The following is a 25,788-nucleotide window of genomic DNA, read 5'->3' as shown; positions in this document are numbered from 1 at the left end:
AGGTTCTGCCTCAGGCACCGACACTAAAAACCTTTTGTTTTGTTTTTTTCCTCAGTCTATAATAAACAAATTGCAGATGTGAGATCTGCAGCTGCACTGTGCTTTCCTCTTATGGAAGAAATACCCCCTCATAAAACATCCTCTGGAAAGAACTGAATTCTGGGTAAATTGTTCATGATGACATAAAGCAATTCATACATCAAACATGTTGTTTTCCCAAAAGCTTTAGGCACATGGGAGATGAGTTACATTGGAACCTTCATGAAAATCACTTAAATATTGTAATTTATAGATTACATGAACCAGCATACACTTTGGACAAAAACAAGATAAAATGTAAGTGTTATGCAGTATTATATTTTCAAAAAGGGTTCTTTAAGTTGTATTGATTTACAAAACTATTCCAGTTAAAGTGATGTGAATGAGGAAAGCCTCAATTTGATTAGACTCCAAAACTGTTAAAATGCCAAAAAAAGATTTGCAAAAAACAGATTCTCTGTGCACAAGGAAAAACACTTTTATCCAGTACAGTGTCAAATGAGCACCAGACTGTTTACACATCAGTACAGCAGTGTCTTAACTTCCTAATCACTTTAAAATGGTGCTGCTGGTCGAACCGCCTGCGGTCACATCTGTCTCCAGCTTTGAACTGACCGCCTGATCAGTTTCTCAGCTCTGAAATCTGTTTCTCAGTCTCGTCTGTTGTTTCAGAAGTGCAGTTGATGCAGATGCATAAGTTGGAGAGATAAACAATGGCCTGCTTCTCATGTACAGGAGATTTCTGCCACATTCAGCCCATGGAAATGGTCTTTGTCTTTCTATTCCCTACAGTGAAGGTCTGAAACAAGCATTTCTCAGCTTGGAACATTTCCAGACTTTCACCAATGTGAAATTAGGCTAAAGAGACATTTTCACATGGGTGTGGTGCCTGTGAGGTGTTCTCTGGACCACCAGGATTCACAGTGAAAAATTTGATGATTTATTAGAAGATTTAGTCTACATCCGGGCCTGAGGTTGTGTCTATTTACAATGTGTAATTATGTTCACAGTACATTTAAAGCCTGGATGCCCAGCACCTGTGTTAAATTTCTGTAGAGAAATTGCATGTTGTGTTTTGTTAGCTTTTTTTAATACCTAGAATACTGTTTAATGTGTTGATCCACACAGCCAGTCATTTAGAAGGGCTTTTTGTCTGCAGTATAAGACCAAGGTCTTCCTATATAAAGAAAACTAAGTAATTTGAAACATTTGTTTGCAGTGATTTAAAAAAAAAGAGTGAGGCTTAATTTCCTGAAAGGAAGTTACTGTGTGAGTGTGTATTGCTGTGTAACCGTGTGTATTGATGAGCAAATTTGAAATTTTAATGATAAATATTGAAGTTTCAAGCGTTTATTAGTCTGTACTAGTCCACAAATCAAAGATATTGAAAGCTATTGTTTAAGTTTTCGTTACAATTCGATATTCTTTCTCACTTTTTAGATTTTATCGGACCTCGTGCAGCTTTAAAAAGTCTTTATTTTCGCTGATTTGATCAGTCAACAGGTTAAAATGATATGCTTCACCTTAATCCGCACTCTGCATCTTAGTTTGAGAATTATTGTCGTGTACCAACATGTAAAACCCTCTCACGCATTTAATATCTTAGTGATGCGGATTATTTTACAGCTTCTTCACTTGTTAATTATGCGCTTAAATAGAAAATTAATGAAAGCTCGCATGCGCCGGTGATACAGTGGCACACAGTTCATGGTCCAAAGTTTTCGAGTTTGTTGGCTTCTCCATAAAAAAGCCCACGCAGGAAGAAAATGTGCAAGAATGCGGTTTTTCTTCAGCCTATTACTCCTCCGGTGATAAAAGTGCAGCAGTTTTACCTTTGGTCTGTATTTACATGTTTTCTACATCATTTGGATTAAATGTACTTTAATTTGTGATTTTAATTAATATTCAGATTAAAAAAAGGGATATTAGTTCATTCCATATAATTTTTTTCTAAGTTTATCCAGGGTTGCGAAAAAAATGTTTATTTTGCAGGCGTTTAAACGTTTGAAAAGGTGGATTGTGCTCACAGATATGCATTAAAACGATGGGTTTTTTTTCGTCATTTTTTGTGATAAAATGATGCGTAACATAAATCCAATGTAGTTTGTGGCCTGTTAGACCCACTCTAAAATGAAATGTAAGTGAATTTCAATCAAATCCGATCAAAAACAGACAATTTGCAGGTGCATTTATTGAAGATTTGCTCATTAAAAACAGACCTATTTGAAACTGATCTAAAAAAAATCCAATTCAATTAAAAATAAACTCCATGTATGCCAGTGCTGATAAGAGCGCGTGTCAATAAAGACGTGATTAAAGCTGGTTATCACTATAGATCAGGTTTAAATAAATAAATCACCTGCGCTGTTGTCCGAACGAGTGTTTTTCTCTCCTTAGTTTTTCGCTCTCGATTATTATGAGTGTCGGGTCTTTGTCGGATTTGAGCTCCGCTTCTTATGCAAACTGCTCCCGTTCTGGTTTACGAGCGAGGTGAGAGAGGTGAGAGGCGTCCTCTCCTGCGCCCTGCGTACACCCAGCGCCGTCTGACCAAGGGGGGACTTTGAACTTGAACTTCGCCTTGCTCGTCTTTACAGCGCGCCCGACACACCGGGGCAGGTGAACCGGCGCTGCTTTCGGTCGCTGGATTAATTTGCATCAATCCGTCTCCATCCATTTAGTCTGTGTTCAGAACTGTTAGAGGCCGCAGGAAGAGTGACGGACAGCAGGCCCGTGCGTAAAGTCAGCCCCATAACCAATTGCACCATAATTACCATTTGGGTAGACGTTCGACTTTTTTATTCATCTTCATGCCTCGAAAGGGTAGAAAGGGGCTTATATAGAAATTAAAACAACGTTAAATGAATATATAGATACTGATGTAAAGCTTTAGGAAATGTCATATGAGCCAGCCTATATTATTGTATTTTTATCGAATGTGTTCGAAATTTGCGCAAATGTCGTGTTTCCTTCCATTTAAAGCCCAAAGAAATGCTTCTCATTATAGCTGTTGTGAAAGGTTTCCAACACCATATGGTTATATTCTGTATCTTCTGCCCCTCAATAACTTGCTATTATCTAACAAAGTACGCCGAATATAATTTCTACGTTGTTACGCACGCATTGATTTTGAATGTGCGGCGATTACTACTGTTTAGTTGTAATAGAAAGAAAAAGTGTATATTCACTGAAAGGGTTAAGAACACAAGATTCCCATCTGACATATCCGTTCATCTATTTCCTATTCTTCAATTTAGATAAACAAAAATAAGGTGATTTTCAAATCAATCTGACTTTTTTCAAAAAAAAAAACCAAAAAAAAAAAACCAAAAAAAAAAAAAACCAAAGAAAAAAGAAGAAATCTAATAAAATCCAAAAGGTCCACAATCACTTTGGACAGAAACCATTATTTGTAAATGGTTAAATTCCCTCAAAATACGCAACAAGGTATTTAATCGAGGAAAAGTTTGTTTTCATATCGTTTCATACAGGAAATGATAAATTGTCACTCTCAAGTATTTAACTTTCATGGGTGGGGGTCTGTGGACAATGTTCTCTTTCTTTTTTCTTTTTTTTTTTTTTTTTGAGCATGAATGATATCTTTTAGCCTTTTCTTCTTACTGCAAACACGTAGGTGTTGTCTATTGTGCAGGGCAGGATTTCCAAAGTTTGACAAAAACTGTATGCGTGTGTGCGCACATTGAGCACATGTTTAACCGTGCGTCATCTCAAAAAGCTCCGGTTTGGTTTGTATTAACGCTGCTTCAGAAAAGTGACTGAAAGCGCCAATACGTGACTAAGGTAGGACTCACGCTTGATTGCAGCTGTGATGCAATGGAAACAGATACTGCAGTGGTGCGCCAGAGCGCTCTGGAGAAGTGTTGCTTCATCCGGACGAAAAGGATGTCACTTTGTAAAAAAAAAAGTGGATTCAATCACTTAAGGATCTGACTGGAAGTGTAACTGTAATTATGAAAGGATGCAGTGTCTGTGCTCCAAATCAGCCTTTACAAAGAGCTGAACGCACGTGGTGCCTCAGTACTGCAGGTCTTTTGTCTCACCACCACAGAACTCTTTCAGTTGATATTCATTTTACTTGAATCATTTTTCTAGCTTCATTGCTCCAAAGAGTTTGATTTGCGCAAAATTATTATCTTTCATTGCCAAATCATCTAAAAAAATGATCATTTCATTCACAAATTCCACAACCACAGTCTGTCTTTAATTTATGTTTTTCCCTCAGAACAATGAGTATGATTTTCTGTAGAGTTACGCATGTGACAAACATGTTTGCAGTAGCGAGGTCCAGCTCTGCACCGGGCTGACTTTAAACCTAGCAAAGATATAACCTAACATATCAGAGTGTTTAAATAGGTGCGTTTCATTTCTACCCTGTAGACTCAGTCTGACTCTCTGGTTTACAAATATTTCCTTCGACGTCAAGAGGTAATCAACATCAAACAGGTGCAAACATTTTCCAATCCGCAGCTCTTTCTGACCTACTGCTTAGATTTATCCTGAGACTCAGCATCACTAACTGTCCTCTCAATAAGGAAGTAGTTGTCCTCGATCGTTTCCAGTAAAATCCCAGGTCTTTTTTTTTAATTGGTATTTTATAGGAGAGCCAGGTTAACATGGTGTACAGCGTAAACTTTAGTTGGATTCATTGTTTGTTTGTTTACTCTAAAATAGGATCTACGTGTTTTACTTTTAATACACAACATGATTTAAATCAAGTTTAGGATCAGAATCTAATGTCTATGGACGAGTCTAGGGAGTGTGAGTTGAATCAAAGGAATAATAGTTGTTTTAGTCTTAAAATGTAATTTTACGTATGATGCGCAAAAGTTATTTCAGTCTGTAATGTTATTAAGTTGCATCGCTGAGTGCATCTGCATTGCAATAATGCAGAATACTATTTGGTTACACGGTTTGTGTTGAATTTCACTGTTTAATTCTTTTGAGTATTTGTATTCAGCACTATTTGCAGTACGCTTCCTGACGATCTTTCAAGATCCAACTCCTGCAAGCGTCCTAAGAGCTATGGCTGCATTGTGGCACCTTTCTTTTTCTTTTTCTTAATGAACAGTTTGGACATTGCATGGTGCTACGAGCATAGATCCAGACACATGGAAAGAGATCCATAACACAACCTTCGTGAAGGTCATGAATATCCTCCTGATTGTGTTGAAACACATTTTCCTCGGCGTTTTATTACTAAACACAATTACGCGTAAAGACTCCAATTTAATGATTATGTGACCTTCAAAGATCCTAACAATTTTCACATGATCTGGTTTGAGTAGAGCATTCATTGTGACCATGATTAAATTTGAAAAAAAAATTTAAACCTTTTTTTTAAGTGAAATAAATCCCCGTGTGATATAGTGTCTCAAATACACCAAAAAAGATTAAAATGTGTTCAAATGCATATTGAACTCTTATCAGAAAACCTACAGGCAGTCTAAAAGTGTCTGTGGACTTTGAGGGGGTTTATTGTTTGAGAGAAGAAGTGAGATGATTAATGATGAACGTGTGTGTCTTTTGTTTTGCTGTCTGGGCGGATGGAGCGACCGCCTCTCTTAACTTGAACTTGGACTTCCGACGGGACGCGTCAAACTGTGGATTTATTTTGTCTGCTTGCTCACCGGCTCAGCCTCTGCACTGCAGCAGAGGAATCAGAGGTTTACTCTTCCAAAACACACTTTGCACAACCGAAACACAAATATCTGAGCACAAAATTCTGATACATTTTGCATATAACATATACATGCACATTTGTTTTTATTTTTACTTTTTTTTTTTTTTTATCAAACGTTTGGGCCTTAAATTCTAACTAGACGCAATGTTTTTGTGTGACCACCAAATTAAATGCATGGGCAATTAAATGTTTTTGTCTGAATGTTAAAATAAAAAATTTGATCAATAGTAAAAACAATTCAATCAATGCGTAATGATGAGTTTTTGCGAAAGGCTTCCAGCTTCACTCATGTTAGTGTGCGAAATCTGGCTAAAGATGAACATTTGCGCACGAAATGCAGCGACTATCAATGAAATCAATCTCCCAGATATTTTTATCCAAATATGTGATCACTCTTAAGTAGCCTGCTATTTAAATTGTGCCAAATTCTGCGGATGTTTGCGGCTGAAACGCTCTCTAATAAACCGGTGTGATGTTATGAACTCGTTTAATTGCACTTCACGGCTTTTTTGAAATTTGAAAAAGAGATACAGTATATCAACACATAAATGAATGAGCAAACCATCGCGATCTGACTTTAAATAAGAGCCCTTAAAGATGAAACACTGGGTTGTTTTTTGTTTTTTTTTTAATAACACGGCTTAGTACCTTAAATTAAAAGGCTGCAAAGCCCGTGTTGCATCGAGTAAATCCACTCCGGCCTGTCTGTGGTGGTGCTCTGCCAGCCTGCCCTGCGTCCTCTGGGCGCGGCTCTGTTTTGCGGTTAGCCCACAACTCTCCGCTCACAGTTTACCTGCTATGGCTGAGATATAACGAGTCAAATCCTTAGTAAATTACACATATATCGAAGTGTAGGTACTCCTTTTCCCCATGCATATATTCCCACCAGCTTAACGTGCAGTCATTGCCTCTAATCCTCATTCAATCAGTCAGAAATAAGGAAATAGCCAAACCTTTTAGTGACGCCGGATTCTCTTATTTTCGGGTCTGAGATGTGCTGTTCTGTGCATCTGCACTCTCAGTAAAGATTAAGAAGAGCCTATTTCACATGTAAGGTGTTGGTTTGTAAAGTGAGTCTGGGTGGAGGAATTACTCCCCCCACGCACACCTTTGCATTGCTTAAACTCGACACTTTTTGTGTCCTCTATTCACTGTATGCCGTTTCACGAATGCTAAAGGTGATTTTTGTGTGCTCTGAAAACATATAATCTCGCCAAATGAGACCATTTCAGTATTTTAGTCTCTGAAAACCCGACAGCTCCTGTTCCGCGCTATAGTTTCAGATGAAAGTCACGTTTGCTGCACACTAGTATCGGAGCTCAATTTAAAATCTGCTCATGCACATGCAGCAGGATATGAAAAATGCAACAACCAAGGGTTTGTGGTGCCAAATGAAACGAGAAGGAAAATGATCAGGATTTTCTAGCATTTTCATGATTGTGCGTAAAAGCATTACCGGTTTATTCCGTTTTTTACGCATTAACGCTGCAGTGCCGCCATGCTTTTTATATTTTAGATCACATTCTGGACTTTATCTTCGACGGGTATCACATGCCTCTATGTGCCCTGGATGTTGGCACTCAGTGGTCTTGGCGTCCGTGATTATGAAGATTTTTGATCGTAAATTAAATCCGGCCTGGACGGGAAAACACCAGATTGAGACGGATGCTGTTTTAGTTTAGTGGAAATGTTTTCATGGCAGTGGTCTGCTCCGCTCCCCTGCTTGTTGAACAACAGCCAATCTTATCTCACACACACACACACACACACACACACACACACACACACACACACACACACACACACACACACACACACACACACACGAGAAAGAGAAAACTCACAGTAACTGTCCAGCAAAATAAAGTAATGCATTTGGGTGGACAGATGCAACTTTCAAGTATCAATCAGTCAGATATTGCTGGAATCTTCATCCACAAACTCTGATATGTGATGAATGCAATGAATCCAGACACTTGGATAATTTACCAAGATCTCTAATAAACTAACATGTTGGTTCAGATTCCAGGGTTGGTTTTCTGAATGGCGCAGTCTGCTTCAGTGGAATCGCTTCACTTTCATTTATTTACTTAGAATATGCACTTTTCGGATCCCAGGAAAGCCCCAAGCTGTCTGGAAAAGCCGTAAACATAAACCCAACCTGATTTCAGTATGCATGGCGCAGACTCTACCTGCAAGCTGTCAACACATTCCTAGACCGCTACATCGCCTCCTTCAAACGCCCAGGGATTTAAACGACTTTTTAGACTGTAGATAAAATGTTTGAGAATCACAGTTCTGTGGTGATTTGTATGATATAGACAGATGTTTGCGCCAAAATACCGTTTTGATAAAAAGAAAGTGCACTGCAAAAAAAATTCCCCAATGAATTTGCTGATATAAAAAGTGAATAAAACCCACAAAGGAGACAGCTTCGCTTTCCCTTTGGAGCTTTGGCGCACTGTGCATGCAGTTTTCAGATGAGTTGTTTTTGCTGGAGGCTCCACTGTAGCATTGCACGGCATGATCGAAATGGCGCTTGCTGCACATGCTGCAAAGACACATCCTGCCGGCTTCACATCCACCGGCTCAGTCATGCGCATATGCAGCCAGTTCCTTAAAGTGGAAGCCGCAGGTAGGCTGCATTTGTGTAGGAGGATGGAAGCTTCCCCTCCCCCAACAAACCTCTGCATCAGACAGGCGCTCTGTCCGTCTGACAGGGCCTGTCTGGAAGGAGCTGATGTCTGCTTGTCAAGATATTTACAGCAACACATCATCCCTATATGTCGAGATAGTTTTTTTTTTCCTTCTTCCATCTGTGGTTGATTTTATTAAGCATATACTTGGGAAAAGTCAGTCTGTCATTTGGAAGATATGTTCAATTCATCATGTTTGGTGACTTGTTTTGCATTTCAGAAAGGGCAAAAATGAAAGCAATAAATCGTTTAAATCTATTAAAATATTTTTTTAAAGGAATTTGAATTCACATTAACCGATTCCGAAGTCCTTAAAAAAAAGCCGGAAATAATGCGCAACACAGCCGACAGGAGCACTTCCTTTAATAAAGTTTAAATATTTACACAATCTTGTGTTGTTTTAGTGACACCACGAACTTACAGTTTTGACATTTTACCACGGCCAGTCGGAATTTCACCTGGTTTTGTGACTTGGTTGAAAAGCCAAAAATCGAGAGTTGCTCATGAGAGTGTTTTCTTGATTAAAGGCTTTTTGTTTGTTTATTCGTCGGGCAGGCTCTTCACTGCTGGCGACATTTCACAATTTGTGGTATGGTATTTTATAACTACATAAAAACCTATACATCCAGCGAAAAACTTGAATTCTAGCCAACTTGCAAATGTGAAATGTTCAAACTTACACAGGCTCAATTTTCTGTGTAAGTTTATCTGTACATTAGTTGAACATATTTTGTTTAAAATATTTCTGCCATAAGTGACCTAAAATATTAATTTGTCAATGTGACATTGAGTAGGTGATGTAGATATTGCATTTTAAATGCTGGTGCTGTGTGAAATTTGAACGTGCGTAAAATGCGTAAAGTTGAGGGGAAAATCATTTTCATCCTGTAAAAATCCACCTGTGTTGATAACTGGTGATGGACGACAGTAAATATTAAACTGTAACTCTAACAGTTGGATATCTTTTGGAGATCCGTGTCACGTATTCTTTGCATGATGTGAATTAAATATTACCTCAAGTGTGGTCGCTGGCATGGACAACAAAGAAATTCCTTTTTGCGCAAATGCGCAAAATATTTACCGCTGCGCTGCTTCCCCCTCACCGCCTCCAAAACGGCAGGGTTATTATATTCGTTAATGCATATAGGCAAATAGCCACTGAATGTGGTTTTACATTAATATCGCTGTTTTTCAGGTCATAGTTTATTTTGTTGACCACAATTTGCTGTGAATCCGACTTAATCACAATATCAGAAACTCGTAATTTCAGTCTCAGTTTTGGAGGAAACCACAAAGTGGCCAAATGTGTTTTCTGCTTAAACTGTAACGTAACCAAATCATAGTTTTTTAATATACGTGTGTGTGCGTTTGTGTGTGTGAATCTTACCTTTCTGACAATCTGTGACCAATATGCACCTTCATATTTATTTACTTTCATCTGAATACAAACATACATTTAAATATCATCTTAAAGTTTTGTTCTTGGAAACTGGAATGCAACACGATCTCATTCACCTCTTCTTTTTAATATTTTTCCAAAATACAGCGCTCCTCGATATAAGTATAAGTAGCCTGAAAGGACTGTTAGTTTTTTCCCCTCCTATTTCTGCAGAACAGAAGTTGCCAAATTCTCTAATTTAGAAACAAAACCAGGAAGATATTCTGGATTCTTCTCCGTTCTGCCAACACAGCAAATATTTTAGAGTTGGGGTCTCTAAATAACAGCTAGTTTGCATGCATGCTCTAGTGTGAAGTTCATTCTTGTCTGTCTAGACTCTCATTACGACCCTGTTTGTCTGCGTTTTTTTACCTTGACCTTGGACTTCCGTGCAGCTGCCGTTTGGATGAGCCCTTCGCAGTGGTAATTTCCTTGAGACAAAAGAACTATAGTCTCTGTTCGAGGAGCGATGGGGGTCCAGCTTCCTTAGTGCTGTTGACAAATACACCGAGTAGCCTGATTATTCCCAAGGCTACACGGCGGTGCAGAAATGTTGATAAACCACGCGCCCTGCGCCGGGCAGCTTGTAGCCTGCTTCATGGGTGACTCATGGGAAAGGCATCACAAAAGTTACTTTCTGGAGACATTGAGGGCCTATCCCATCTATTACACTACCAACTTGAAATTACAAAGTTGAAAATATGCAAAGACTTTTTAAATTCGGGGAATTAAGTCTTTCATAATATATGATGCTATTGTGTTCTGTTGGATTTTGGTTAGAAGGTGGCGTAAAGTAGGATTATTTTCCATTCGGATTTGATGAAGAACGTGTGTGAAATGGCAAAGACAGAGGACTGAGGGAAAAGGTCTTCACTGCTTTGGAGTCTAATTAAATAAGCCTTACACATAGTGCAGCTGAAAGCAGTCCCTTGTCTTATTTTCGTCTGGGAGCGTCAGCATTCACTTGTACATGGCATGAATGAATAGCCGAGTGAAGCTCAGACATCACATGAATTCATTTACTTGTGTTTTTTAGTTGTCTCGTCATGATTAAAAGTCATTTTGGGCCCAGTCGTGACTATTCAAACGGAGCATATTTACGCTGCATTACTGCGAGAACAAAAAGTTGTGTACAAGCTGATAGATGCGTTTATGTTTTTTTATCGGTTCATTGCCAGAGTTTATAGTAAATGACTGGATTGAATGTGCTGAAATGTAATGTTTAAGGACGCTGTCTTACCTGGTTTGGCCGCTTTTCGACACATCCCGTGACTGCGGATACACACTGAACTTTACTTATCTTACTACACACACACACACACACACACACACACACACACACACACACACACACACACACACACACACACACACACAAAATAATAGTTTCCCTTTGGCAAAAATAACATGAAACGCGTCATGAAATGTGAAAAAGGAGTTTAAATACGTTAAATACACCATTATTTTTCAACATGAATTATTAAATTCTAATGAAGGAATATTGCTCATCAACTGAGTTTTTTGCCAGAAAAAAATCTCATGTTAATGTTGATAAATTATCTAAACATGTAAGAATTTCTATGCGCAAAGAGAAATAGTCCTGAAAAGACGCGAGGCGCTGTCAGATGCACATTTGATTAGACAGCGCCGCATAATACACACGTATATAACAGACATTTGATATATATCATATATTCCGGATTTAACACATATTTTTGAATATTATATTTATTGTGCCTGGTCCTGAAACTAAATCCTTTGCCGAAATATAAAACTCCCGCTGAGCAGAAGAACAACTGTGGAAAAGTTTGTGCTGCAGTGCGTAAAAAGCAAGCTGTGAAATACTTTTAAAAAGCGTAATAACTGAGAGCAAGCACCTTTTTATTTTCCATTTACCAACTGTGACATGTATCATGGGCTGCAATATTCTCTGGCAGTCCTCCGCGTCGGCCAAATTTCACAGGTTGTTTTCGTTTGCCCTAATCTTGGAAGTATCCAAACTCCCCTTTAAGGGTGTGGGTCTCGGTGATTTAAGCCAATGATAGGAGTCGGTATTGTGCAGGAAAAAACGGTGACAGGCGAGGCAGTGGGTCTTTAAAGGGCTGCTCTGCCCCTGCTCGCAAGCCCAATCTCGTAGGACTTGTTAGCGTATCACGTGCCAGATTCTTAATGAAGTGGACACACAGGGGCCGCGTGTGCGCATGCGCTTGGTGTAAAATGTAGTTGGAAATGAGGTGTCCGTCTTGGAGTAGTCGACTTTTAAAAAGCATCGGCAGCCCGTGATATGACGACTTCGCTGGTTCTGCATCCACGCTGGGCGGACACCTTGATGTACGTTTATGAAAAAAGCCCGAATGAAAGCAGCCAGAATAAAAGCCAAACAATGGAGGGACTGAGCGGTAATTTCCCTGCGACCCACTGCAGGGACCTGATGTCGCACCCCGCGCTGGGACGACATTCTGGCACCATAGCGACCCACCAGGGCTCCGTCTACTCGGATATTTCTTCTCCGGACACCGGCCGGCAGTGCCCCGCTCCACAGACATCCTCCAGCGCATCTTTGAGTTACGGCTACCCCTTTGGAAACCCTTATTACGGCTGTAGATTGTCTCATTCGCACAACGTGAACTTGCAGCAGAAGCCCTGCTCGTACCACCCCGCAGAGAAATACGCCGAGCCCAGCGCAGCGCTGCCCACGGAAGAACTGTCGACCAGGGCCAAAGAGTTCGCTTTCTACCCGAGTTTCGCCAGCTCGTATCAGGCTGTCCCCGGATATCTGGACGTGTCGGTGGTCCCCAGTATCAGCGCGCACCCGGAACCGAGGCACGACGCCCTGATCCAGATGGAGGGCTACCAACACTGGGCTCTCTCCAATGGCTGGGATGGGCAGGTGTACTGCTCCAAAGAGCAGACGCAGTCAGCTCATCTGTGGAAATCACCTTTTCCAGGTAGGAAAACATTCATGTCATTTTAAGGTTCCTTGAAGTTACATGTTTAATGTTTCCAACACCTGGTGGGTTTTAATCAGTTCGTTATAGTCAGCATATTATTAAGGTTATTTAAATATGTGCACAGTGTTTGTTTTTGCTGTACTGAGCTGTTCTTTCCATGTGTGTGGATTTTGTTTAGTTAAAGTGAACTGACCAGCTTCTTCAGGGAGTGCAGCTGAACTAATGTGCTGCAAAAATACACAGCTGTCAGTTTCCATAAGAGTGGGTGTGCTTACTCCTCCTGCACCCTGACATTATATATAGTTATATTCTTTGGTACAATTATATAATGAAGCATGCATGTTTGTAAAATGTAGTAAATTTACAAGAAATTTGATTTGTGAGTCCAAAGAGCACTTCTATTGTATATGGCCCTTCAAGGGTTAATATAAATCTTGAGCGTATTGCTTTTGACAGTCATATGATGAATATAGTTCAGTTTCTGTCACGTACAATAGAAAAGGCACACCAGTGCACACCTTTGCCCCCTGTAATGCAATATAGTGAGTTGGCTATCCTACTGTGTTTGGATTGCACTAGTAAATCCCTGCGACCTGCGGTGGTGTCCAAGGATTACAATTTCACACAACTGCACTGCTTTGTCACATGAGTGACTCACCAACACCGATCTGTCCACATTAAGAATGGAGTGTTTGCTCCCTGGGCTGGCTGACTGACACACAGCATGTATCATCCATGATCAGCTAATGGCCACAGGAGTGCGTCCAGAATGCAGTTTACAGAGTGTGGACCAGGCTGCTGCTTCTGCCTCCTGCCTTTATTATCTGTGAGAAATCTGCAGCTATTTTCATTTCAGGGTCCCCTCCTCGCATCCCCACCAAGCCCCCTCTATTTTATTTATTGCAAATGCTCAGGAGCAAGCACGGGCACGCGGATGCGCACACCCGCAAATCACACCAGCGCGCGCTTTCCACGTCGTTCTGTGTCACGATAGACATTACACACACACATACACAGATGCTCCCCCTCTCTCTGGCACACACACACACACACACACACACACACACACACACACACACACACACACACACACACACACACACACACACACACACACACACACACACACACACACACACACACACACGCTGTTTTACTCTATAGGAAAGAAAAAAAAAACACCAACAGAAAAATCAGCCCCAATTTCCAAAATTTAACATAGGAAAAAAATTTAATGTATGAGTGCAATAAAATTGTAAAATGATGTTAAGACGTTTCTACAATTTAATTAAAAACCACAATCAGAAACACAAGACATGACTGAATTTGAATCAAAAGTATCTTACGACTGATTTCTGTTTGGGTCTATTTTCTATTTCTGTTTCTAAATGGCTGCATTTTACATTCCCAAGACTTAGTTTGTCAAAAATGAAATTATCCAATATTAAATGACCAAAAAAATGCACTGGAAAATCTTGTATTTTGGCAAAATTGGATTTACGCACGGAGTTCTTTACTTTACGCATGAACTTGGAGTATGAATAACATGAAAAAAACTTGAAGATTTCAGTTTCCTTATTACCCCCATGTCGTTTTAATTGCAGGGACTGACCTGCGCGCTGCACACACTTTGACACCGTGTAGTTTATACCTACCCGGCAGTGGCCAGCAGTTTAATTAAACATCTTAACGAGAGATTTGTCCAAGATACCATTAAAGATGTCCGTTATGTCGGTTTGCAGATAATCAACAAGCAGATTAGGTATTGACGTGCAGCCTGAGGCGATAACAATGATCGCTGGCCACCAGAAAACAATGCCCAGTTGTAGTGGCTGTAACTTGATGGTAATATATAGAGATGGTTCATTGATAGAAACAAAAGATTGAGGGCTGTATAGTTTTATTTTACGCTGCTGCACAGACGCCACTAAATGTCAGGTGCAGCACACCTGAGATCTTGACTTTAACCTTTTGATGTGTAGCCCTCCATTACCTGCGCACGCGCGTGCACGCGCACACACAATCAGACAACCCGCGGGGGCTGACCTTTAGGATTAAATTGCGTGAATACATTTTTCTTATTTTCCGTATATGATCCATTTAAATGTAAACACAAACCATCTCACCGCAGGAATAAATTGACCCGAAGCGCCTCCTCTCCTGCTGCTATAAAGCCACACATTGCAGTGTTTTTGCACCAGGTCTGATATTTCTCTTATTTATTTTTTTCCTCCTTCCTTCTTACAGATGTTGTGCCATTGCAGCCCGAGGTCAGCAGTTATCGCCGTGGTCGTAAAAAGCGTGTTCCCTACACCAAGATCCAGCTGAAGGAGCTGGAGCAGGAGTACGCAGCCAGCAAGTTCATCACCAAAGACAAGAGAAGGCGCATCTCGGCCGCCACGAACCTCTCAGAGCGCCAGGTCACCATCTGGTTCCAGAACCGGCGAGTCAAGGAGAAAAAGTTCGTCAGTAAATCGAAGAACAATCACATGCACACCACTTGATAAGAAGATCGACCTCCTTGAAAACTGTAACTCTCATACCTTCCAAAAAGAAAAAAAGGAAAAAAAAAAAAGAGAGAGATCAACCTCTTGCCATATAATTTACCTCTTTCATTGAAAATCGTGGCTGAAGAACATTTTGACTCAGTGTTACTTTTTTTAATTTAACTTCCATCATCAAGTCCATCGATCTGTCCCCCAACTTTCCAATTTAGAGACAACTCTCTAAAAACTGTGAAAATATTGAAAAATTTCACTTCACGTTTGTTTTATAGGAATGTACATATATAAATATATAATATTTAAAATGATATCTGTATTTCAAAGACTCAAAGTATTGCGTGTTTTTCCTGTTTTCTTTTCTTTTTCTTTTTTCAAAGCCAAATCTTAAAGGACTTGATGCCATTTGTAAGACTTGCGCCGGGGCATCTCAAAACAGAGGAAACACTTCGTTTGATGTCATTTTACGAACAGATTCAGCCACATGGACAAAAAAACAAACTGCAGTGGCGTGATGACTCGTTGAACTTGAGACTTGATCATCTTCAACAAAAGCTCACAGCGAGAGAACTTTCTTGAGAAAGAAAAAAAAAATTCCATCTGGTTTTACGGAAGCGGTGTTCCTCTGTGTGGGGTGTGTTCACTTAAAGCCTGGGCTGAAACAAAGGCTGCTAGGTTGTTAATCTGTATAGTGCAATGCATTTATTATTTAATTCATATTATCTAGTATGACGGAACTGTAAACTGGAATATCCCCAAATCCTGTATGTTTTCCTTTGTCATTGAAGGATTCTGTCATGCAACTGGAATGATTGTAAACCATTAAAGTCAGTGAGTATTACACATAAAATGCACAATCGTTTTGTTTTGTTTTTTGGACATTTTTTTTTTTTAAGTGTAGCATTGGAGCTGGTCCACACGCCTTGTACGAAGCCTGTTATTTCTACTTTGGTGCAGTATGTGAACTGTATTGTGGTGTTGAATTACGTACTGGTAACGTGTTTCATAAATAAATGATGATTATGAAAATGCTCACATATTCAAGTCAATCAACCCCATCCCACATGCAGCGTCTCCTTCAGCAGCAGGAGCTCTGAAGTCCTCCACTCCACCAGCGGATGTGCGAGTGGAGATTATCTGTTGCAAAGTGCTTGATTAAGAATGAGTTGGCAGCGGGGGATTGCAATGGGTTTTAATGGTTGTGCGTTAGTAGTGACCAGCAAGACGCAATTTGCAAACTTTGACAGTTACAAACTAAGACCATCAAACTATTCCACTGTGTATGAGCGAGTGAATAAAGAGCTCTCGGCTTCATTTAGGACTTGTGGGATGTGATGTTTGAAATGTATCCGGATGCGACTTAACAATTCACTTCTGTTGCTCCTCCAGCTTCCACAGAAATATAAATTTTAGTTAATCCCGAACAGGAATGGTTATTTCTAACTTGTATGAAGTTCAGGCGTTGTTTTTGTTAATATGCCGAAATGAAAAACTATGAATAGCTCTGATATGAGAGGAATAAATAGTTATTCCCCACAAGTTAAAATCCACCCGCTTTGTCATAATCCGCAGGTTGTTTGACTGGTTGTTGTATCCCTGTTATTATAATTGTAACAAAATGAAATAAAATGTATCATTCTTGTGCCTGCGGGTATGGGCACAGTCATACACATAAACTGAACGTCACTGCGCCAGGAAATATTTGCGTGAGTAAAATGTAACTTTGCAGCACGTCGCGCGTGTGCTGTCATGCACGTATGGGGATCTCTGTCGGATGCTACTGCGATGGCTTCAGTGTGCATTAAGTACAGGTGAGTGGTGCGATGAACTTGAGGGTCTATTAAATTATGTCACATGACAGACACACAAGCAGCGTCTCGATGGCATCACGGTTTCTGCGCCGAAACACGTGAGCTCAAAAACTGCCCGCAGAAATTCCGTCCAAGATCAAATCGTACAACCAGTCCCCATCTTGTTTTTTTTTTTCTGTAGTATTTTTACAAGTTGCAGTATTTGTTTCGTCGAGCTATGCGCTTTGTGCGGATATGAAAGCTTTTGTTGTGCGTGTTGCCAGGATTTGTGGCTATAAAGGCCTGAATGTGAAATATGCAACAGCCACAGTTATGGAAATGACTGGAGGAGAATATTACGTGGAAATAAACATTTACACGCGACTGTCTTGAGAATAATTATAGTGGAGGATTATTTTCGGATAGTTTGGATACCCATTTCAAATTCTAGTCTCTCTATTTAATCTTAAAAAAAAACATACACACAAACTGACTGATTAGTTTTCTAAAAATAACGTAAAGCTTTTTATATATTCTGAATATTTAGCCTGGATGTTGGCCTGCTGTGTCTAATGATGAAAAAAACCTACACTGCATGTAGAGATTATTCTTTTCATTTCTGCAAGTCAGATGTGTTTTGGGAATTTTTTTTCTCTCCCCCCACCTAACTTCAGACTGCAGGCGGTCAGACCCTGGACCTCCAGTCCTGCTGGAAAGTTCTGGGTCTCCTAATTTACCCTTGACCATGACTATGCAGTCACTTTGACCTTGACATCACAGCAGATTGTGAATAATAAATAGGGGGGCGCACACCAATGCCGGCGGTTTGTTTGTAGGCAAACAAGGTGCTATTTCCCTGTCTAGACAGCCGGACTTAATGACATGCCATAAATACATAAAAAGGGGAAGTGCAGCGATATCCCCTGACCTGCGTTTCTGACCATCTCTCGGAGCTTTGCATTAACATTTGGGCTCTGTTCTTTTGTCTTTTAAAAGCAACTTGTTATGCGTGCGTCTGAAACCACCAATGGCTTCATGCACTCCTCATGAGGTGTGCGTTATTGACCACGGAGGACAGGTAGGACTTTTGACGTCTCACACCAACACCAGTAATCCGCAGCAAGCAGCCACACTGTCTCCACAGCGAGAGGAAATAATAATACGACGTCGCCCACAGTAGAACGATTAAAGGTACGGCCGTTTTCTTCCTATAATGCGGTAGGCCACATGCACTTTGTTTTATGACTTTTATCTCGCAGAGTAGATATTTATGTAACAGACTAAAAAGTAATTTGAGGGAGAAATGGCAGGAATATATATGAATTTGTGCTCCCTTATTCCGTGAGTGTTTTTGCAGCGATGTGCGCACTGCTGTGATAAAGTTTGTTAAAAAAAAAATTGCTTGTATTTTTTGTTTTTGTTTTTAGATGTTACAAACATTAGATCAAATTTTTTTTATTTCATTTTTGCTGAATCTTTTCTAAGAGAATATTTTTAGCAGTGATTCGCACCAAGATGTGACTAACCTGAACAGGAGAATTTAACAATAGCAGGTTAGGGAAAGTATTATATTTCAAATTTAAGTTTAAAGTGTAAGTTTAAGATTGTGGTGTTTTGGCTGTTGAAATAACTGGCATTTAAAACAATTTATTTTTAATAGTGTAAATTATGTAAAACAATACATGTTGCATTTGACAAATATCATTATTTAAATGAGCACTTTGCAAATATTAGTATATACAAATGTAGATGGAAAATCTGCATAAAAAGTTAGTTTTTTACTTGCTGAAGTAGTAAATTTAAACCTATTAAACTCTAAACAATCCTGGATTAATATTTGTTTTGCCGGGTAAAGGTTGACATACAATCAGGAAAGTGGTCAGCATAGTTAGAATTGAAAGGACTTTTAGGTAAAAGTTGTGAGATTGTTCGTAGTGTGAGATTATATGCTGGGTTTTTACCTCGAAAACGTTTGGAAATAACTGTGAAGTGTGTGTGGAGGCGTGAAAGCTGCAGGCCGCTGTCAGCTGCTCACACATGAGAAAGGGGGCTGATAACCTCTGGTGGTGACCAGAGGAAAATATCAGGAAGTGCTGCTGCTGCTGCTGCTGCTGCTGCCTGCAGTTCATCAATATGAGCGTTGTTGTTTGACTCTGCTCTGCTGTTGCGTAAATGCTGGTCTTAATATTGAAGACAATTCGAGTTGGCTTTTTTTTTAAAGGTTTGTGAAAAACTTCATAATTGTAGAAGGATCCGGATCAGAGCCACAAAGCCCAGTCTGTCCTGTCCTGTCAGTTGTTTGTTAATGGGGCTGTTTTCCTGATTTGTTTCGTAAATACAATCAATTGATAGAGTTTGGGATTCATATGATGTCGAGTTTCCGTTCATCTGATTCTCACATGTCAAAGAATCACAAGACCAAAAAAAAAAAAAAAAAACTGGTTTCACGTCCAGTTTAATATTTTTTTTTTTTAGTAGAATTTCTGCTTGGAGTGCTGTATTAAAAAAAATATCCATCACAGCTGCTCTGAGGATGGACGAGGAAGTTTTTTTACATTTTTATTAATATTGTAGGAATTAGTTTCATCTATCTGAGCTACACATTTTGTGTCAGCTCAAAATATCTTGATCATAAAAACAATTTTCTGATTGATGAACAATTTAGACTTCATTTGATCATTTGATGTATTTGTTTATTGCATATTATTACACACACACACACACACACACACACACACACACACACACACACACACACACACACACGCACTTTACATTTCTTCACCAAGTGCTTGTAAATTATTATTGAAATAATGAATACATGAAATTGATATTATTAGGCTGCTATTAGAGTTTTTGTAGATAAAGAAGACGGCAGCACCTCATTTTTGTTTTATGTGTTTATTCACACTGACGGTCAAGTTCAAGCGTCAGTAACAATGGCGTGACTCCAATGCTCCTTTATAAATGCAGGTATCCAACTTTAATTAGCATATTTGTGCTTGTTTGATGTTATATTTTTAATATTTATGAATTTTTTCATTTTAAAATTCAAGCAATAATATATTATTTACTATCTTACACTGATATAGAACTTTTCACATGACTTTTATTAACAAAACTACACATATTTTGGGAAGATTTTTCTGAATGAGTGTTGATATTTGCAAAATGTGAGATGTTGCTGACAACAAATCCTCCCAGATAAACGTCCCCACCTTTGTGGCATCTTTAGACTTCCCTTGACGGTCGGTTTCCCTTGAAGGAAGCTTTAAAGGGGTTGCACAGGGCTATAACTGTGGCAACCTGCCTGCAGAGAATCAAAGGGAGAAAAAGGGGAAGAAAAGCCCTTTGTTTAAGCTATTGCCCTGTCTGGACAGGACCAGGGGAATCCAGGAGCCTAATTTCAATATGGAGCAGACAGTGTACTAGACAGTGACCTTGACAGTGCTGTTTGCGCTTTACCTACTTCTATTTATTTTAAATTGTTATTATTAACAGCAGCTTTTCGTTTCGCGTGGCGCGCTTGGCCCGTGGCTCCTGCTCAGATTTGGCAACATCTCAGTGAACAGAGCTGCAGTTTGTGTGAATGTCAGATCCGGATCTGTGGGGAGCGGCGGATCGGAGGCGTGGAGAGGCGAGGCGAGGAGGCGCAACACATGGCCTCTTTCTCCGAGGTAAAGCCTGCACACCGTCCGGGCCGCCTGGCTCCAAACGTCACTCTGCTTCTGTGTGTGTGTGTGGGTGTGTGTGTGTGAGAGAGAGAGAGAGAGAGTGTGTGAGTGTGTGTGTTTTTTTTTTCTTTTCTTTTTTTTTTTCCTTGCTCTTGGTAACTGTTGCAGTGACACACGGAGCCGTGCACTGATACCAAAACACACCAAGGCCTCTGATGTGATATTGCATTGATGTTGTGTTGCATTGCGAGACGCACTAACTAGATGCAGGAATGTGCAGTGATCTTCTTGTGGAGAGAGTGAAACCCCAGCGGATCTCCAAGTGCTTCTCCAGTTCAAACATTTGATATTTTTTCCTTCTATTTAAGGCCAGAGCCAGGCCCGGTGCCTTTGGGTTAGATGGGATATATGTGGTTGCAAGTGACGAATGCGGCTATCAAATAACGGCTGGCTTGCAAATCGCTGTCAAACTAGTGTTTAAATGAACGCTCGTGCTCTCACATAACACTTCATTGGCAATTTTGCAACACGCAACTAGCAGCATTCAGCATGCATGTGCAAGCTACTGTAACCCTGCAAGTTTTTATTATTCCTAAAGTTCACTACACCATTACTAATTGATGCCATAAATCATTATTTTTTTTGCCAATTATTTAACGACTGCTTCAAAGTTCTTGATTATATATTTGATTTAGTTTAGTCACATGGGACAATGCTTTTATTTTAAAGATAGCGGCTCAGATTTGGAGTCATATTCAAATTAACTTCATTTGAATGAAATCTGTGCGTAAACGGCTCACTTCAGCCTACAGAATATTTGCAAGGCTACTAAGTAATTTTTTTTAAATATTCTCTTTTCAGTTTGTGCCTCCTCTATGCGTTTTGATGAAGTATTTGAGTTCAACATCAAGTTCAAGCACCGTGACTGTGCGTCTGAACTTGAGCGCAGTGTGCTCGGTTATAGCCCGGATTCGCTTTCTCCTCCTTTTATTCCAGTTTGTCCTCTTTTATGAGTCAAACTATTTGTCCTTGATGCAGTCAGACTTTTTTGTTTTAACTGCCCATAATTGTGACATAGGAAGACCCCCCTGTGCTGGATTATGACAACTTTGGAGATCCATAAATTGATTTGGCGTCCTTTATTGGAGCGCGGGGCGACGGTAGCTTAAGGATTTATAAAGGAAAAGCGGGATCATTAAAATTGTTACAGGCTTGAAATTGCAAAAATGGGGGGAGAAGAAGTTATGGGAATTTTAAAATATTCACTTTTTAATTTAATCTATTAATTATTTTGTGAGAGATGGACATCAAAGCAGCCGGACTGAAAATATGTTAGAGGATGATGATTGGCTGGTTTGATGACCAGAGATCACATGAGAAATAGTTGAACCAGCTGTTTGCAGAATGCCTGGACCCTGTGTGCACAGTGCAGAAGCTTTTTTACAGTGCTGCAGTCTGAAAGATTTCCTTGTGTGGAAACAGGACATAGGGTGACTATCACCACATATATTTGTTCAGTGTCTTCACTGCTGCATCTACAAATCAACTAATTAGTGAGATATAAAACAGAGCGACTCTCAGCTGATTGAATCAGTTAAGTGCCCTCTGATATCTTGTAAAATTCATATAAAAGAATTGTGAGAGGTATAACAATCCCACTAGAGTTTGGCTGCGAACGTTTATTGGAGGTATCTGTTAAAGTTGTTCATGTGAGGTGTACTAGAGGATATTATGTGAAATATACCCTCTTAAAGTAACCTTGTAGAATATCGTCCTCTTTTACAGAGCCAGTGGCTTCAACCTGCTGACCCCGTTACTGTAAATATGAGGAGAGTGCGGCAATGAGCATCAGTCTTTTCTTAAAACAAGCTTGTAAAATTGGGACATCACAGCTTTATATGACATGGAATTCAACCATAATTTGCTAGAAAACAAGTCGTCATGTTGCACCCTCTCCTTCAAGAAAAATAGTTTTCATAAGAAAAGGCGTTTTAAAAACTTTTGCCAGCTTATAAAGACATTAAACGAGGCCGTGGACAGTTCCACGAGTGTAAAAAGAGAAGCAGCCTGGGCTCCTTTTTGACTCCGCACGGTTCAAGAGAAGAAAAACAAGATTCTAGATTTTTAATAAAAAGGTTTATAGTATTTTTAAAAAGCTTATAAACCTCTGTAATACAGAAGTTAATGTTTTGTTTTGTCTGAGATGGACCAAGTGGGTGGTACCGTGTGTAGCAGAAGTTGTCCTGGACACGTGGTTTGTGGATGGCCAATCACGCGCCCCTCCAGGTTTAACTATGTTAAATGTCAGATTGCAATAAACTAGAAGCTGTTGGTCGGGCCCGCGGAAATGGGCGAGCATAATCTCCTTAATCCAGGGTTTGTGGGACCTTTGGTAAACATCCACACTGGAGACACATTTTACTTTCCGAATTTTAGAGCCTCAGGGGGACAACTGGCGGGGCTACCGTCTCTCTCGTACCCGAGAAGGGACAATGTTTGCTCCCTCCCGTGGAATCCTTCGGAGCCGTGCAATGGATATTCTCAATCCTACTTTAGCAGCACCGTGTCTATTAACCCTCCCTTCAACCGGTCGTGTGAAATTACCAGACCAGAAGACGGTAAATGTTATTACAACAACGGCAGCGGGAGCAGGGAGACCTGCTCAGGTGGCAGCAGCCTCAAGCGAGAGGATAGGGCGAGAGACACATCATCATCCCTAACATCTGACCACGGGATGCACATTGGAATTGGCAGCAGCGCCGCCTTTTCCAAATATGATTACGGGACCGAGCAGCTGGCGCAAGACCCGCCGTCCTGCCAGTCAATGGAGTCCGACTCCAGCTCGTCTCTGCTCAACGAGGGCAGCAAGCCTCCATCCAGCGACACACAGACCCTGGTGTCACCGGGAAGCCATTCAAGCAACATAGCCTCGGGCGGAGGTGGGTGGCGGTTTTCATATTTTATTATTCTCATTCGCGTATAATCTGAAACGGATGTTCGCGTGTTTGCATAGGAGGTGTGCAGATTGTGTGCATTTGCGGCGTGACTCCGCCATTAGATCTCGTTATCTTGATGCACAACTTGCAGCCTGGATTAGCCTGCAGGGCAGCTGCTTGGTGCGTAAACGCCGCTAGGGGTTGCCCTAAAATACTCCATGCAGCATGTGGCTGTGTACAGTTACAGATCACCTCGCCTAACCATATTCCCTTTCAGCTTTTTGAATAAGCAGTTAGTTCTTGTCATCACATTTAGAGAGCTTCAGTGAAAGTCTGACGTTCACCTGTAAATGCTGGATTTTGTCTGTGCGTGTTGCTGCACTCTGTACACAACGAATTAGAGCAGTGATTTAAAGAGGCGAGCCGCTTTGGATGGCTGCATCGAATAGAGAGTTTTCTTTTTAATGACTCGTAAACAGAATTAATATCTGTCGCTGTGGACTCAAGAGTCATTTAATATGCTCTGAAACTCGCAAATAAGTAGAGGTATTTGCAGGCACGGCTTAATTATCACGTTAATGCTGCTTTAACTGCAACAATAAAACTTCCTGTGACACAAACCGCGGTATACTGGTGGTCTACTTAAAGGAGGGTAAAAGAAAAAAAAAATCAAACAACAGCCATGGTCAGAAAAGTCTCAGTAGTCTCAGATAAATCTACCAAAACAAATCCAGTTGGGCTGTTCGTGGAGGAAGTGACAGCTTCCAGGGGCGTCAGTTCTCTGAATTTCAGATGAAGCAGAATTCCCTCTTCTGGGATTTGCAGCAAATAACAGCAGCAACCTCCTGTTTGTTAGTGAGAATAACGCCTGCATTTACACTGCCTTAGACAGCTGTATAAAGATACAGTACACTATTATAATAATGTGAATAAAGACTCAATAATAATTTGCTGAGTGTTGTCCAGTGAAGTGTTTGAATGTTAGACTGTCTCAGCCTTGTAAAGCTATTACCTCAACTTGCCACTGACAACTGATGCCCCCGTGGCTTCACCATAACCTTGGAGGTGACCGTGATTTTGCAACTGTGATGGCTAATCGTTTGCATGCACCCCCCCCCCCCCCTCCTTTTCCCCCGTCCTCCCCCTCTTCCTCCCCCCTCTCCTCCAGGTGCCCCGTGGTACCCGATGCACACCCGGACCAGGAAGAAGCGCAAACCTTATTCCAAACTTCAGCTGGCCGAGCTGGAGGGTGAATTCATGCTGAACGAGTTCATCACCAGGCAGCGGCGGAGGGAGCTCTCGGATCGTCTGAACCTCAGCGACCAACAAGTCAAGATCTGGTTCCAGAACCGCAGGATGAAGAAGAAGAGACTCATGCTGAGGGAGCAAGCTCTGGCCTACTTTTAGATATGCCGCAGAAGGTGAATCGATAGGCAGTAAAAGCCAAGCCTTCTTCGCTCCCCTAGGTCTTCTTTCTGTGCATGCACTCATCCTTCCATCTCACAATATCACAACCTTTTCTTGTATTTTTATTTTATTTTATTTTGTTTTTTTTCAATCAAAGGTGCGGGCGTCAAAAGCCCAAAAGTAACAATACAAAAAAAAAAAAGAAGAAAAAAAACCCCTGCCTCTATCTGGCATCCAAAGCTGCTCTCTACATGTCGGTGAGCCTTTATCTTTGGCATAATCGCACAAGAAACTGTGAGAATGTGTTTTCTGTATAGGGTTGTTTTCCTAATCTGTCAGGAGATCAATATGCGCCCTAAATGTTGGCCAAGCGGAATGTGTCTTCAAAGCAGCCTCTTTTGGGGATGGCACATCCTGACTACATCCTTTTGTTCCCTTTTTAGTCTGAGAAAATAAGAGAGCGGGGCCCATTCAATAACATCTGAACCGAGGCCTGAAATAACAGTCTGAAAAGCTGACTGGTGCGCATTTGCGCAATAGTTTGTCAAGAGTTAGCAGTGTGATTAAAACAGATCTTTCTTTCGGCGTGTCAGAGGAACATCGTTGTTGTCCTCCTCCACAGTTTGTGGACACGTTCACGGTCACGGGCAAGGAAGTC

The 25,788-nt window shown here is 40.6% G+C and overlaps 2 protein-coding genes across 2 annotated transcripts; both read left to right on the top strand.

Moving 5' to 3' along the window:
• The first annotated feature begins 12,155 nt into the window (after nt 1-12,155).
• On the top strand, nt 12,156-15,326 carry hoxc13a (homeobox C13a). The gene is made up of 2 exons (XM_030119030.1): nt 12,156-12,819; nt 15,070-15,326. The coding sequence occupies exons 1-2, from the start codon at nt 12,156-12,158 to the stop codon at nt 15,324-15,326; spliced, it is 921 nt and encodes a 306-aa protein (XP_029974890.1).
• A 7,808-nt stretch (nt 15,327-23,134) lies between these two features.
• hoxc12a (homeobox C12a) lies at nt 23,135-25,130 on the top strand. Its single transcript, XM_030119159.1, has 2 exons — nt 23,135-23,726; nt 24,892-25,130. The coding sequence occupies exons 1-2, from the start codon at nt 23,135-23,137 to the stop codon at nt 25,128-25,130; spliced, it is 831 nt and encodes a 276-aa protein (XP_029975019.1).
• Nucleotides 25,131-25,788: the final 658 nt, after the last annotated feature.

This window comes from Salarias fasciatus, chromosome 20 (assembly GCF_902148845.1).
Source record: "Salarias fasciatus chromosome 20, fSalaFa1.1, whole genome shotgun sequence".
NCBI classification, from domain to species: Eukaryota; Metazoa; Chordata; class Actinopteri; order Blenniiformes; family Blenniidae; genus Salarias; species Salarias fasciatus.
Note: the sequence above shows the minus strand (reverse complement) of the source record. Positions and strands in the feature narration are given on the sequence as shown.